The sequence below is a fragment of the Salmo salar genome, chromosome 21, assembly GCF_965601325.2.
Source record: "Salmo salar chromosome 21, fSalSal1, whole genome shotgun sequence".
NCBI lineage: Eukaryota > Metazoa > Chordata > Actinopteri > Salmoniformes > Salmonidae > Salmo > Salmo salar.
The window spans coordinates 54,703,793-54,719,651 of NC_138311.1; the positions used below are offsets into that span (position 1 = coordinate 54,703,793).

The 15,859-nt window shown below is 42.4% G+C and overlaps 1 protein-coding gene across 1 annotated transcript; it reads right to left on the minus strand.

Moving 5' to 3' along the window:
• Window positions 1–4,300: 4,300 nt before the first annotated feature.
• LOC106582524 (tubulin alpha chain) lies at window positions 4,301–7,552 on the minus strand. The gene is made up of 4 exons (XM_045704909.2): window positions 7,368–7,552; window positions 6,015–6,237; window positions 5,735–5,883; window positions 4,301–5,449 (listed from the first exon to the last, which is right to left on the minus strand). The coding sequence occupies exons 1-4, from the start codon at window positions 7,368–7,370 to the stop codon at window positions 4,472–4,474; spliced, it is 1,353 nt and encodes a 450-aa protein (XP_045560865.1). The 5' UTR covers window positions 7,371–7,552; the 3' UTR covers window positions 4,301–4,471.
• Window positions 7,553–15,859: the final 8,307 nt, after the last annotated feature.

Sequence of the window (15,859 nt, forward strand, 5' to 3'; positions counted from 1 at the left end):
TTAACTTTGTACCTGTCCCATTATGATGTCTGTGACAGCACGAGCAGCGCCATTGAGGCCATCACCATTTTAAAGTAGTACATTTTCTTATTTTTTTGGTTTGAAAAAAACTGTCAAGCAAATATTGGTGATTTACCACCACCTGCAGTGCTGGAGTCCTGAAACACATCTTTTGTCATTTATTTATTGTGGCCAGTAGATGGCAGAAATACAGTTTAAAGCCATTTACAAAACATACAACCCAATTTGAAGAAGAAAATGCTCTGATCATTGGCAGATCGCTCCCATATCATAGGAATCTCCACCCAGATGGCTACTTTAAAATGGTGGAAGCCTTTAATGGCAATGTCCATGCTAAAACAGGTCATTTCCAAGTAGAGATATCTATGGTGCCAGTCCTTTGTGTACCACATCCTGTCTCCACTACTGTACATTAGGTTATATTGCCACCTACTGGTTACAGATGATAATATTAGAGCTGCAACATGTCACCGCTTGGTGTATGTGACGTTTGCTAGGTGGAAATGTTAGGAGAAAATAGCCCATTCACATCAGAGTATAGAGGCTATAGAAAAATAATACGAGTATCTCAAACCAAGTTCGCTGCTGGAGAGGTTACCACCCAAGGGAGATACATCTCAAATTGTAATCATTGTGATGGAAATGTTATACTTGTGCTTTTCTATTTACCAATTTCTATGTTTGTGCTTTTCTATAAACTAATTTCTGTGTTCATGCAAGTGACTGACAAAACGAATCCTCACTATCAGCAGCTGTAATTTGGCAGTACGCCCAGACCTTATTTGGAAAACGGCAGATATGCGCTGAACTAAACTGTTGTTCTGGTCTGGTCTGGTCTGTCCTCTCTCTCTCTCTCTCTCTCTCTCTCTCGGTTATGGCGAAGGTGACCACAGATGGTGTGTAGATGCATGGAAGGGATCATTTGACCAAGAACAGTGTGAACCTCAACACCCCCTCTAACCGGCTGAATGGCAACAATGGCGTCCGGTATGGTCCTTCACCACTTCTACCCTGAGACTTGAGTCCGAGTCAGCAACCTGCACACATCAACCAGAAACTATCAACTGCCTTTTCTCTCAGCAGTGTGACATGAGTCCACGTTGGAGTGAGCATGGGGGAGAGATCCAGTCCAAACTTCTCTCATGCTGCTGGTGTACTGGTAGGATTAATGGACAAAGACATAATGGACTCGTAAAGGACAGTGAGAGACATTATCAAGGACCATCCACTTTGAACATGTGCCATTAAAAGTACCAAACTGAAACACAGTCTGAAGAAGAACATGAACAGAACGATGAGGATAGTCAACCGTGCCCCTAATTGATTTAGGCTTGTCCAAAAAAAAGTATTTATTTGGAGTATCAGGTTGATTGTGGAGGTCTGCACACTGCTAAATGTATAGTAATTTAAGACTAAGAATGTATTGAGATACCCAATCTGTCATTGCCACAAATGGAGGCCGTGATGAGAAAAGCGAAATGTTAGAAATATAAATTCAATGTAAATGTTCATTCTGCCAGTATCAGTGTGTGCTAAGTTGAGGGTCTTAAATTAAAGTGATAGAACCAACGTAAAACACTGAAGACTTGTCATTCTACTTTTGGGTTGGATCATTTATCAATAGTTATAATTATAATTTGGAAAGGCGAGGCCCTAATATGTGCCACTAGAGTGTAGCTTGAGCTAACCTTGCCCCAATCTCATTCTTATCAAGGTCGGTGTGAAACTGTTACAACATGTGTTCTCTCTCTCTCTCTTCCCTGTGAAATGTTATTAACATGCTGTAAGGCGATCTGTGCCTCTCTGGCTGATAAGATTTCAGCAGTTATCTGCTCCTCCAGAGGATGGTGAAACTAATGAGCTGCCAACTATGGATGAGGTCCCATTTCCCCTGTAGATACGGACTATGAGTAATGATTGAACGTTTTTTTCGTTTTAACAAGAATTGTTATTAAACAACAAGGTTTTATATTGTGACTAAGTTGATGTCCCAGGGACAGTCAGTGAAACGCATTGCTCAATCCAAACCCGATTGTGTTAAGAGATATGGAAACAATGGTTAACATTGAGCGATTTATTCACCTCAATCCTCACTCCCATTAATAGAAGTATAACCTTTATTATGATTGTAATATTACCATACTATTTGGATTATACAACCCAGAATGAAAGGTTTGAAGTTAGGAAGTGTGTTTTTTTTCTCCTCTGTGTTGATTTCCCTTACTTTAATCGGAGTATAGAATATTTTGATATAGAAGCTAAAATCTAAATGTTTCCAATGTAATGATTATTATCACACAAGTGATGAGGATGGAATGTGATGGACATTTTATACTTGTGCTTTTCTATTTACCAATTTCTATGTTTGTGCTTTTCTATAAACCAGATTCTGTGTTCATGCAAGCGACCGACTAAACAAATCCTCACAATCAGTAGCTGTAATTTGGCAGTACGCCAAGACCCTTGTTTTGAGAACGAGATATCTCAGTTTCAAGGTCTCAGCTTAGAGAGAAGAAGCCTCGTGAGGTATTGGTCGGTCACATTAATGAAACAAAACGGCAATGATTAATTAATTAAGCAAATATAACTTGTGTGTGCATAGCCGTATATAGGACAATTGCTGGGACTTTGAGTGTCCCTGTGTAAGAATTTCCAAAACATCATCATTAATGTACCAGCTCAGCAGAAATGTATGCAAGTTTAATGCCTACCAAATATCAATAGCTGTCCCCAAAATATCACTCTTAGGCTAAAAATGATGCAGTGATGTCTACCTGTGCCATTTCAGTAGGCTACAATCATATTTGCACAGGTGGGGTCAGTTCCATGACGCCACTCCTACGTTGACTGGCCACACCTGGAAGAACTTACTCACGGAGACCTCATTAACCTGTCAGGGCTAGGGGGCAATATTTTCACGGCCGGGTGAAAAACGTACCCAATTAAAACAGGTTACTATTCTGGCCCAGAAACTAGAATATGCATATCATTAGTAGATGTGGATAGAAAACACTCTGAAGTTTCTAAAACTGTTTGAATGGTGTCTGTGAGTAAAACAGAACTCATATGGCAGGCCAAAACCTGAGAAAAAGTCAACCAGGAAGTGGAGGATCTGAGAATTGTAGTTCTTTCTAGTCCCTTTCGAAACTACAGTATCTGTGGGGTTACATTGCACTTCCTAAGGCTTCCATTGGCTGTCAAATGCCTTCAGAAAGTTGTTTCAGCCTTCTCCTGTTACTGGGCAGACAATAGGAGCTCAGTTACTGAGTGGACTGCCTGTGGACAAAGGGATTGGATATGCGCCGTTCCTTCTTTTTCTCCTTGAATGAATACGCTATTGTCCGGTTGGAATATTATTGCAATTTTACATTAAAAATACCATAAAGATTGATTTTAAACAGCGTTTGACATGCTTCTAAGTACGGTAATGAAACATTTTGACTTTGTCTCTGGTACCGCACTCGCGCGTTATGCCTTTGGATAGTGCTCTGAATGCACAAACAAAACGGAGGTATTTGGACATAAATATGTATTATTTCGAACAAAAACAACATTTCTTGTGGAAGTAGCAGTCCTGGGAGTGCATTCTGACGAAGATCAGCAAAGGTAAGAGAATATTTCTAATACTAATTCTGAGTTTAGGTTGCCCCGAACTTGGCGGGTGTCTGTATAGCTCTCTGTGATGGCTGAGCTATGTACTCAGAATATTGAAAAATGTGCTTTCTCCGTAAAGCTATTTTAAAATCTGACAAAGCGGTTGCATCCAGTAGTCTTATCTATAATTCTTTAAATAATTGTTATATATTTTGTCAACGTTTATGATGAGTATATTTGTAAATTGATGTGCACATTCACCGAGGGTTTTGGTGGGAATACATTTTCTGAACATCACGCGCCAATGTAAAATGCTGTTTTTGGATATAAATATGAACTTTATCAAACAAAACATACATGCATGTGTCATCTGATGAAGATCGTCAAAGGTTAGTGCTTCATTTAGCTGTTTTGGGTTTTATTGACACATGTCCTTGCTTGGAAAACAGCTGTGTGATTATTTTTGTCTATGTACTCTCCTAACATAATCTAATGTTTTGGTTTCGCTGTAAAGCCTATTTGAAATCGGACAATGTGGTTACGTCAAGGAGAAGTGTATCTTTAAAATGGTGTAAAAAAGTTGTATGTTTGAGGAAGTTGAATTATGACATTGTTGTTTTTGAATTTGCCGCCCTGATATTTCACTGGCAGATTTCCCCCCACAAAAAACTCGTTTCACATTCAATTTGTTTGTCTAGACAAGAGACGTGGCGTGTTTATTGAGAATACAGACACAACATGACTAGATGTAACAGAGACTGTTGACACTGCAGTGGGGAATGTGTTGCCGTCATGTTAAGCGTAGGACTCCAACAGTCAGTGTTGGAATGTAGGCTGGCAAAGCATGTTTAGACTTTTAATATTCCTCTCCCTCCTCATCCTCTTCTCCCACGCTGTCAGTGCCCACCTCTTCATAATCCTTCTCCAGGGCTGCCATGTCTTCTCTGGCCTCAGAGAACTCTCCCTCCTCCATGCCCTCACCAACATACCAGTGCACGAAGGCTCTCTTGGCATACATCAGGTCAAACTTGTGGTCCAGACGAGCCCAGGCCTCAGCGATGGCTGTGGTGTTACTCAGCATGCACACAGCCCTCTGGACCTTGGCCAGGTCTCCTCCAGGAACCACCGTAGGGGGCTGGTAGTTGATACCCACCTTGAAGCCAGTGGGACACCAGTCCACAAACTGGATACTCCTCTTGGTTTTGATGGCAGCGATGGCAGAGTTGACATCTTTGGGAACAACGTCGCCACGGTACAGGAGACAGCAGGCCATGTATTTGCCGTGACGAGGGTCACATTTCACCATCTGATTGGCCGGCTCAAAGCAGGCGTTGGTGATGTCAGCGACTGACAGCTGCTCGTGATAGGCCTTCTCAGCGGAGATGACTGGGGCATAGGTGGCCAGAGGGAAGTGGATACGGGGGTAGGGCACCAAGTTGGTCTGGAACTCTGTCAGATCAACATTCAGGGCGCCATCGAAACGCAGGGAGGCAGTGATGGAGGAGACGATCTGACCAATGAGCCTGTTGAGGTTGGTGTATGAGGGACGCTCAATGTCAAGGTTCCTACGGCAGATGTCATAGATAGCCTCATTGTCCACCATGAAGGCACAGTCAGAGTGTTCCAGGGTGGTGTGGGTGGTCAGGATGGAGTTGTAGGGCTCCACCACAGCTGTGGACACCTGGGGAGCTGGGTAAACGGCAAACTCAAGCTTAGACTTCTTTCCGTAGTCGACAGACAGACGTTCCATCAGCAGGGAGGTGAAACCAGAGCCAGTGCCTCCTCCAAAGCTGTGGAAGATGAGGAATCCCTGAAGCCCAGTACACTGGTCAGCCTGATGGAGAAATGGTACAATAACATTGTTAGATGTTATCTTATGTTATAGTAGTAAGAATAGAATGGAGAACCTGTTTGCATGTTCTACCTAGAACCATAAAGGGTTCTTCGGCTTGTCCCTGTAAGATAACCCTTTATAGTTCCAGGTACAACTTATTGGCCCACCGAAATAACCTTTTTAAAACGCTTTCTTCCATAGAGAAGGTTTCTGAACAACCTTCTAGAATGAAAAAGGTTCCGTGTAGAACCCTAGTTAGAGGCCTGTTTCAGAATGATGACTCACCAGTTTGCGTGTCCTGTCCAGCACGATGTCAATGATCTCCTTGCCGATGGTGTAGTGACCGCGGGCGTAGTTGTTGGCAGCATCTTCCTTACCAGTGATCAGCTGCTCAGGGTGGAACAACTGACGATAGATACCTGTCCTCACCTCATCTGAAAGACAAAGGTAGATTTAGAATATCCTAATATGAGGAATATCTTGGGACAGAATATCAAATCATTCAAAGCTTGTGAACCATAATCCAACAGATTTCCTCCAGGATTTCAGAAGAGTCTCATCTTACCGATGACAGTGGGCTCCAGATCTACGAAGATGGCACGGGGGACATGCTTTCCGGCTCCGGTCTCACTGAAGAAGGTGTTGAAAGAGTCGTCTCCACCTCCACGAGTCTTGTCACTGGGCATCTGTCCGTCTGGCTGGATCCCATGCTCCAGGCAGTACAGCTCCCAACAGGCGTTACCCATCTGGACTCCGGCTTGGCCGACATGCATAGAAATACACTCACGCTGAAAAAGAGAAGGTACAAGACATCAACTACATGGAAACTTGAATCAAAATAGTGCTATGCACATTTGTAGGTTTAACGCCGTTTCAGAGTATGAATGAGTAAACTAACATGACATGTATATTTTTTAAGATACTGCTAAATACAACCTTTCTTTCACCATCTCACTTTTATTGTCCTTATTTATTTTCATCTATCTATGAAAGTAATATAATGTCCTCATGGGAAGGTCCTGGATTTGACTGAACTGTGAATTCAGTACGGCCACCCATTTAACAAAAGGGACATTTAAGCAAAGTGATTGGCTAGGCTATCCTGCCGGGCCACCATCTCGCAAATCCTCTATCTGCCATTTAACCAGCTCGTCATACATGACCCTGTATCTTTAAGAGCAGAGGACCAGCGTGAGCAGAGGACCAGTGTGCCTTGTTTCCCCCCTCCCTCCTTTTCCTCTCCTCCCGCCATCCGAGCTGCGCGCCCATTGCAGGGTAAAACAGCGATCTCACACACATAAAATGGCAACCTTCTCAGACCGCCCCTCCCTGTTCTCCTTTGTGCTCAATCATGTCGCATAAAAACCCCATGTCAAAATCAGCTATTCATGTCTTTGTCGTGAAGTTTAGAGGTGTTCCATCTACACAGACTGTCGTTCTTTATACTTGGAACACTGACATCTAACCCACATTTCATGTATGGCTATAGATGATTCTGTCACAATATTTAAAAAATAATCATCATTTTACCTTAAATTACATGTATCATTATATCAGTTGAATACATAACTTAAAATCGACATTTGAAAAAGAGGAAACGCATATAATGAGCTGATAATATGATAAGGGCGGGAATCACCGGAATCGCATTAGGTTGGGTGGACTAGTCTGCTGATGTTTCTTACTGCGTTAGTTTTTACTAAAACACTCCGTTATAAATTGTATCTAGTACGATTAGTACACAGTATGTCGGGGTTTTTTAGCAGTAGGAATTAGTTTTCGGACCATGGTCTTTATGTACAGCATCCATCGTCCACATGCTTTTCAGATTGATCTAAATCCTATCATTTTTTTAATACGAATACCATGTGAAAGAAAAAACAATAAAGATAATTTTATTATCTACATCAGCACTCACCATTTTGTCTGGTTTTCTTTTCCTTCACAGGCTGACGTTGAGGATTCAGAAGAGAAGGCAGAACTGCAGCAGAAAGGAAGAGGTGGGGTTTTATAGACCCGGGGAAGCAGACAGCCCGGGGGAAGCAGACAGCCCGACAGGAAGCACACAGCCCGGCAGGAAGCGACAGTAGAGTCTGGTTGGCGGGAGAGACTGTTGGTGGGTCGTTCTTCAAATGCGGTGGCATTGAGGAAAAATAGTTTAGAATCGTTTTTTTTATTTAAATGTATTTGGGTACACCTTCCTATTCTAAATCAACTAATATGGCAGCTGAATTACTTAACATAATTTGTACCATTTTGATAAAATTGTGCCACCAGAATGAGTAGCAACACCAATGATGGTAATACCAATGAGACATTTGTGGTTATTGAGGATTTTCTGAAATGGAGGGCACAAGATGCTCAAATCTACGTTCCATTAACCCTTTTTAAAAAGTATTTACTAAAGTTGTATGATCAATCATTTTGCTCACAATGTTATTTAAACTTCATTTAATTTGACTAACATCAAGTGGCACATTTACATTACATTTACGTCATTTAGCAGACGCCCTTATCCAGAGCGACTTACAAATTGGTGCATTCACCTTATGATATCCAGTGGAACAACCACTTTACAAAAGTATATCTTTCTTTTATTTTCTTGGTGGGGGGGAGGGGGGGGGTTTAGAAGGATTACTTTATCCTATCCTAGGTATTCCTTGAAGAGGTGGGGTTTCAGGTGTCTCCGGAAGGTGGTGATTGACTCCGCTGTCCTGGCGTCGTGAGGGAGCTTGTTCCACCATTGGGGTGCCAGAGCAGCGAACAGTTTTGACTGGGCTGAGCGGGAACTGTGACATACTAACAGGGTGTGATATGCTAAGAATTTTCTCTAATATTGACCCCTCACCGATAACAGTTTGCCTCTGGAGGGAATGGTCAAGGTTCTTGTATATCTTTGTAATTAGGGATTTTAAGGCAGTAACAACATTTGACATACAATTGAGGAACAGACATTATACTAGTAAATAGGTATTTTAATCACCTTCTTTGTTGTTATTGATATTTGATATTGTATATAAGTTTATTCACTATCATTCAAAATAATATATTGATTTCTCTAAATCCACAGAACACGCCTCTTCAACTCTACACATCAGTACTAGAACAAAATTTGCTTACCCCTAAGTTCTTGCTTATGTTTACAATGCGTAAACATAACTTTGTGCAGTATAAAAGAGCTTGCATTATGTTTTATCATTGATAAACATTTCAATATAAACAAAAACATGTATTAAGAATAACTATTTGTCGTTTTAAAGTGTTTTTCAAGGTTGCAAATGCCACCGCAATTCAAGAACAACCCTGGTATGAAAATAACAAGGAAGTCCCTCCCCCTTCTCACAGAGAGGCTGACTGGCTGACTCTCTCTCTACGCAGATACGAATTTTGGGTATTGTGCTGTGGGATAGCATAGTCAGTGCTCTCCGGGATCCTTGGGACGTCCCTACCCTTATATTAACCATTTTAACTTCAATTGGGTAGCAGCTACTCTTCCTGGGGTCCAAACACATTAAGGCACTTACATTACATATAAAACAGTACATCATATAACATTATTACACCAATACATATCAATAATATAGAATGTATAATACCACCATACAACAATATTACAATGTGCAGTGCATTCAGAAAGTATTCAGACCACTAGACTTTTTCCACGTTTTGTTAGGTTACAGCCTTATTCTAAAACGGATTAAATTGTTTTTTTCCCCTCATCAATGTACACACAACACTCCATAATGACAAAGCAAAAACATTTTTTTTTTTACATTTTTGCAATTTTAATTCAAAATAAAAAACTGAAATATCAAATTTGTATAAGTATTCAGACCCTTTACTCAGTACTTTGTTGAAGCACATTTGGCAGCAATTACAGCCTCCAGTCTTCATGGGTACAAGCTTGGCACACCTGTATTTGGGGAGTTTCTCCCATTCTTCTCTGCAGATCCTCTTTCCTCTCCCACCCCCTTCTTCCCTCCCCCATCCCTCTCCCCACCCTTGTCCCCTCCCCACCTCCTCCCCTCACTGTTGTATAACAGACAGGTTATTATAATGACACATTTCTATGGAAATTACAAGATGCTGTTGGCGTCCTGATTCTAAATCATAACCAAATTAGTTTTGTTGGGTTAACTTTCAAAAAGGTAGGTTGATAGTAGTCAGGGATAGGTTGAAATTATGAAACAAGAATGGTGTAGGGAAGAGGGGGTTGGGGGAGGGAAGAAGGGTTGTCTAAGGGAGAAGGGTGGGGGAGAGAAGAGGGGTGGGGGAGGGGAGAGAGGTGGGGGAGGGGAGAGGGGTGGGGGAGGGGAGAGGGGCGGGGCAGGGAAGAAGGGTGGGGCAGGGAAGAAGGGTGGGGGAGGGGAGAGAGGTGGGGGAGGGGAGAGGGGGGTGTACCCGGCCCTGAACCTTAGTCACTGTCACTAGCCAGCTACCAACCCTGCTGCCTATGTAGACAGACCAGTGATTCCATGTCTCTTTAATAATGGAATCACTGGTCACTTTAATAATGTTTACATACTGTATTCTAGTCAATGCCACGCCAACATTGCACATCCTAATATTTCTATATTTCTTAATGCCATTCTTTTACTTTTAGATGTATTGTTGTGAAATGTTAGATACTACTGCACTGTGTGAGCTAGGAACACAAGCATTTCACTACACCCGCAATAACATCAGCTAAATATTTATATATGACCAATACAATTTGATTTGAGTGGGAGAGGGATGGAAGAGGGAGAGGAGAGGGGTGGGGGAGAGAGGGGAAATATAGGAGTGGGGGGAAGGGAAATATAGGCGTGGGAGAGACGCCCTGGCTATAAAAGCTAAATTAGGTCACCAGATAATGGAACTAACTTTAGTGAAAAAGGCGTAGGGCCTTTGAAGATTCGGAGAGAAGGTGCAGAAGCTTTGCACATTTTGCTGTTGTGATGAGAGTTCCACAGATCTCCACCTGCAGCCTCTCTGCCTTTAAAAGGACCAATCCACTCATTCCTATCATTTACAGTGTTACAGAACAATATATTTTTTTTGTGAACAAATAAATTGATTTGTTATATAATAAGGGTGGTAGCAACATGTGAAAATCGTTGTGGAAATCTGGTGCAGCTCATGTCGACTACAAAACCCACAATTCGACCACAATGCAATACTCTCTGTATGGCCTGCGCGCAAGTAAGCGCAACACAATAACACCGAACCGAATATCAGAGTGTGAAGTACGTAGTTAGCTGTAAAATCGCCTAAGCAAACTGCACTATTAATTTAGGAGTGTACAATCTCACCATGTTCAACCTGCAGATCGATGTGCCTCACAGAGCGGAGTCTGAAATACGCAATGCCACCCTGGACTGAAGGGGCAGACAAATAGGATCAATGTGTTAGACCCTCTGTTAATTAAATTGCACATTTCTCCAGGTAGGAATATCGCCCAAAAAATATGATCAATGACTCATTCGAGAGAAGACATCGACCTGATATTGAAATCTGACGTGTATGATAGACGTTTCCGTGACCTAAAATGATTCCTATTTAGTGTAACTAACGAGAGCGGCTTTATCGCAACGCTACGTAATAACGGGCGAATTTCTGCCAGCTTTGAACGGCAATAGTTCAGAGATGCGCACAAAAAACAATATAACATAAAAAAATGGGTGAATCTTTACTTCCAATATTTTAGTGCTCCCTCCTCTTCATAATCCTTCCCAGGACTGCCATGTCTTCTCTGGCCTCAGAGAACTCTCCCTCCTCCATGCCTTTCCCACATTCCAGTTGACATTTGTCACTGTCGCACTCGGATAAAAATGTTTTAGGGAAGGTACGACATAGGGTGTGGTTTGACACAGCCCGCCTGTCAGACACGGTTTATTTGTTTCACTCCTCGCTGTTTGCTTGACTGATTCAACTTCCAATATACAAGTTACCCTAAATAACAGCTCTCTTTCAAGAAAATACAAAGAAATTATTAATTCTTTCTTTATTTCTCATTCGCCAAATAGAGGAGAGAGGGGTGGGGGAGGGGAGAGGGCCAGGGGCGAAAATCTGATATCAACTTTGGGGGGGACAATTACATGACATTTTCTCAAGAGCAATTCCTGAGGGGGACACCAAAAGTAGTGCTGTAACACATAGCCTACATTGTAATATGGTAAATGTATATTGAGGAACCAAAGAAATAAGGTGTTTGCCATACTCCTAACTACCGGTACCCAAAACTACACAACTATTCACAACAGCAATACCATTGCCTTTAACAAATCTTAGTTCAGTCACCAGTTTAAGTTGAGTGGGGGTATCCATGGCATTTTCCAATTATGTTCCTATTTTACAAGTAAAAAAAATGGAGAACCTTTCATAATGTTGCCAAACAAAGACTCAACAAACTTACCTGAGACTCCCTGTCCCTGCCAGTCTGTCCCTGCATATCTGTCCCCAACTCTGCTGTCTGTGTGCAATCTGTTGCCTGCTCTGCCTAATGACATCATTGTGAAACATTTCCATTAGAATTTCATTTCTTTCTTATGAACATTTTATCAACTAGTCTTTGAGATATTAGGCTACTAGGATTCTTACTTTGCGTTTTGGTGTACTGAAAAATACTCTGATGTCCGTCTTTTATTTTTCTGCCATTTTTCTACCTGGCTGGCTGGCTACACACACACACAGTGTGTAGGTTATTTACAGTAGGAGATGGGCTTCTATCATCTTATCTTTTATCATTCTATTTGGGCTTCGATCTAAAAGGTAGCTAGCAAATGTGAAACGGATTAAAATGACAAGAGTTGACAGCTGTATGAGTTCACCATTTACATAACATATGCTGCAACCTTTTGTAATTTTAATAGTTTGTTTCATATTGGCTGGCTTCCAACAATAGCTGAATTTGCAAAGCTAGCGAGCACCAATTCAGTTTCAGTGGTGTTTGCTATAATCTTTGCTACCTGGGTTAAATCAGTTTATCGCTAACCTTATCACAGGGACTTTGAAGCACTAACTTACGTCATCTGCATGCTGATCTCGGAATAAATTAACCATAGCAAAGATTCCATCTTTGATGAGGCCACATAAATGGAATAGGTACTAGCTAGCTTAATAGTTAATATTTGCGCGCTAGCTGTGCATATTCAGCTAGTGTGTGTGCGCGATTGACTGGATTAACCTCACGTCAGTTACGTTCATTGAGTGCCTTTCAGACAGTGGCTACGACCCCTCTGTTACCTTGCCAGTGGATCAAACCATTGTGAGGAAAAGGGTGGGGGGGTCGCAATCTTTTGAAACTTAAAAACGCGCTGTTAAGTGTCTATAATCAGCACAATTGCTTTCATTGCGTATTATTAATATTATTTAAATTACATAGTTATGTTTCAGTGATATATTGGGGGGGACAAATCATATTTTTCCCAGGATGGGGGGGTCGTGTGTCCCCCGTCCCCCCCGCGATTTCCGCCCCTGGAGAGGGCTGATGGAGAGAGTGGGTGGGGGGGATAGCAGGGGAGAAGGGATTAGTGGATTCGTCTATTTCAGCCACACCTGTTGCTGACAGGTGAATAAAAGCACACCGTCATGCAATCTCCATAGACAAACATTGGCAGTAGAATGGCCAAACTGAAGAGCTCAGTGACTTTCAACGTGGCACCGTCATAGGATGCCACCTTTCCAACAAGTCAGTTCGTCAAATGTCTGCCCTGCTAGAGCTGCCCCCGGTCAACTATAAATGCTGTTATTGGAAAGTGAAAACATCTAGGAGCAACAACGGCTCAGCCGCAAAGTGGTAGGCCACACAAGTTCACAGAACAGGACTGCCGAATGCTGAAGTGCATATTGCGTAAAAATCGCCTGTCCACGGGTTCAACACTCACTATTGAGTTCCAAAATGCCTCTGGAAGCAACGTCAGGCAAAAGAACTGTTCGTCGGGAGCTTTATAAAATGGGTGGAAGTGGCTGGAGTGGTGTTAAAGCTCGCTGCCATTGGACTCTGGAGCAGTGGAAACATGTTCTCTGGAGTGATGAATCACGCTTCACCATCTGGCAGTCCGACGGACGAATCTGGGTTTGGCGGATGCCAGGAGAACGTTACTTGCCCCAATGTATAGTGCTAACTGTAAAGTTTGGTGGAGGAGGAATAATGGTCTGGGGCTGTTTTTCATGGTTCGGGCCCCTTAGTTCCAGTGAAGGGAAATCTTAGCTCTACAGCATACAATGACATTCTAGATGATTCTGTGCTTCCAACTTTGTGGCAACAATTTGGGGTAGGCCCTTTCCTGTTTAAGCATGACAGTGCGAGATCGGTGTGTAAGAACTTGACTGGCCTACACAGAGCCCTGACCTCAACCCATTCGAACACCTCTGGAAAGGGAAAGGGGGAAACCTAGTCAGTTTTACAACTGAATGCCTTCAACTGAAATGTGTCTTCTGCATTTAACCCAACCCCTCTGAATCAGAGAGGTACGGGGGGCTGCCTTAATCAATATCCACGTCTTTGGGATGAATTGGAACGCTGACAGCGAGCCAGGCCTAATCGCCCAAAGATGATTTTGGAATGAGATGATCGACGTGCAGGTGTCCACATACTTTTGGTCATGTAGTGTAGCTTTATAGGAGGCAGGTAACAGCAGTTACTGTGGCAAGAAAAAGTATGTGAACCCTTTGGAATTACCTGGATTTCTGCAGAAATTGGTCATAAAATTTGATCTGATCTTCATCTAAGTCACAACAGATAAACACAGTCTGTTTAAACTAATAACACACAAACAATTATAGCTTTTCATGTCTTTATTGAACACACTGCGTAAACATTCACAGTGCAGGGTGGAAAAAGCATGTGAATCCCTGGATTTAAAAACTGGTTGACCCTCCTTTGGCTTCAATAACCTCAACCAAACATTTTCTGTAGTTGAGGATCAACAACAGTTGCGGTGCTCTTTTGTAAATTTCAGACGTGCAGCAATGTTTTTTGGGGACAGCAGTGGCTTCTTCTGTGGTGTCCTCCCATGAACACCATCGTTTAGTTTTTTACGTATCGTAGACTCGTCAACAGAGATGTTAGCGTGTTCCAGAGATTTCTGTAAGTCTTTAGCTGACACTCTAGGATTCTTCTTAACCTCATTGAGCATTCTGCGCTGTGCTCTTGCGGTCATCTTTGCAGGACGGCCACTCCTGGGGAGAGTAGCAACAGTGCTGAACTTCCTCCATTTATACACAATTTGTCTTACCATGGACTGATGAACATCAAGGCTTTAAGAGATACTTTTGTAACCCTTTCCATGTCTATGCAAGTCAACAATTCTTAATCTTAGGTCTTCTGAGATCTCGTTTGTTCGAGGCATGGTTCACATCAGGCAATGCTTCTTGTGAATAGCAAACTCACATTTTGTGAGTGTTTTTTATAGGGCAGGGTTTTTTATAGGGCTCTAACCAACATCTCCAATCTCATCTCGTCTCATTGATTGGACTCCAGGTTAGCTGACTCCTGACTCCAATTATCTTTTGGAGAAGTCATTAGCCTAGGGATTCACATACCTTTTCCAACCTACACAGTGAATGTTTAAATGATGTATTCAATATAGACAACAAAAATACAATAATTTGTGTGTTATTAGTTTAAGCAGACTGTGTTTGTCTATTGTTGTGACTTAGAGGAAAATCAGATCAAATTTTTGATGAATTTACGCAGAAATGCAGATTTTTTTTCTTCTCAAGGTAATGCTCTTTCAAACACAGCTAGTGCTCTATACTGGACATAAGTAGAGAGGACAAAGAGTCTGATATCACCATAATCATCACCACCATCATCATCATCATCCGATCCACTAAAGAGGTTAAAACATCCCTGTTCTCTGAGGGATAACACCCCTGTTCTCTGAGGGATAACACCCCTGTTCTCTGAGGGATAACACCCCTGTTCTCTGAGGGATAACACCCCTGTTCTCTGAGGGATAACACCCCCGTTCTCTGAGGGATAACACCCCTGTTCTCTGAGGGATACACCCCTGTTCTCTGAGGGATAACACCCCTGTTCTCTGAGGGATACACCCCTGTTCTCTGAGGGATAACACCCCTGTTCTCTGAGGGATAACACCCCTGTTCTCTGAGGGATACACCCCTGTTCTCTGAGGGATAACTCCCCTGTTCTCTGAAGGATAACACCCCTGTTCTCTGAAGGATAACACCCCTGTTCTCTGAGGGATAACACCCCTGTTCTCTGAGGGATAACTCCCCTGTTCTCTGAGAGATAACACCCCTGTTCTCTGAGGGATAACACCCCTGTTCTCTGAGGGATAACACCCCTGTTCTCTGAGGGATAACACCCCTGTTCTCTGAGGGATAACTCCCCTGTTCTCTGAGAGATAACACCCCTGTTCTCTGAGGGATAACACCCCTGTTCTCTGAGGGATAACACCCCTG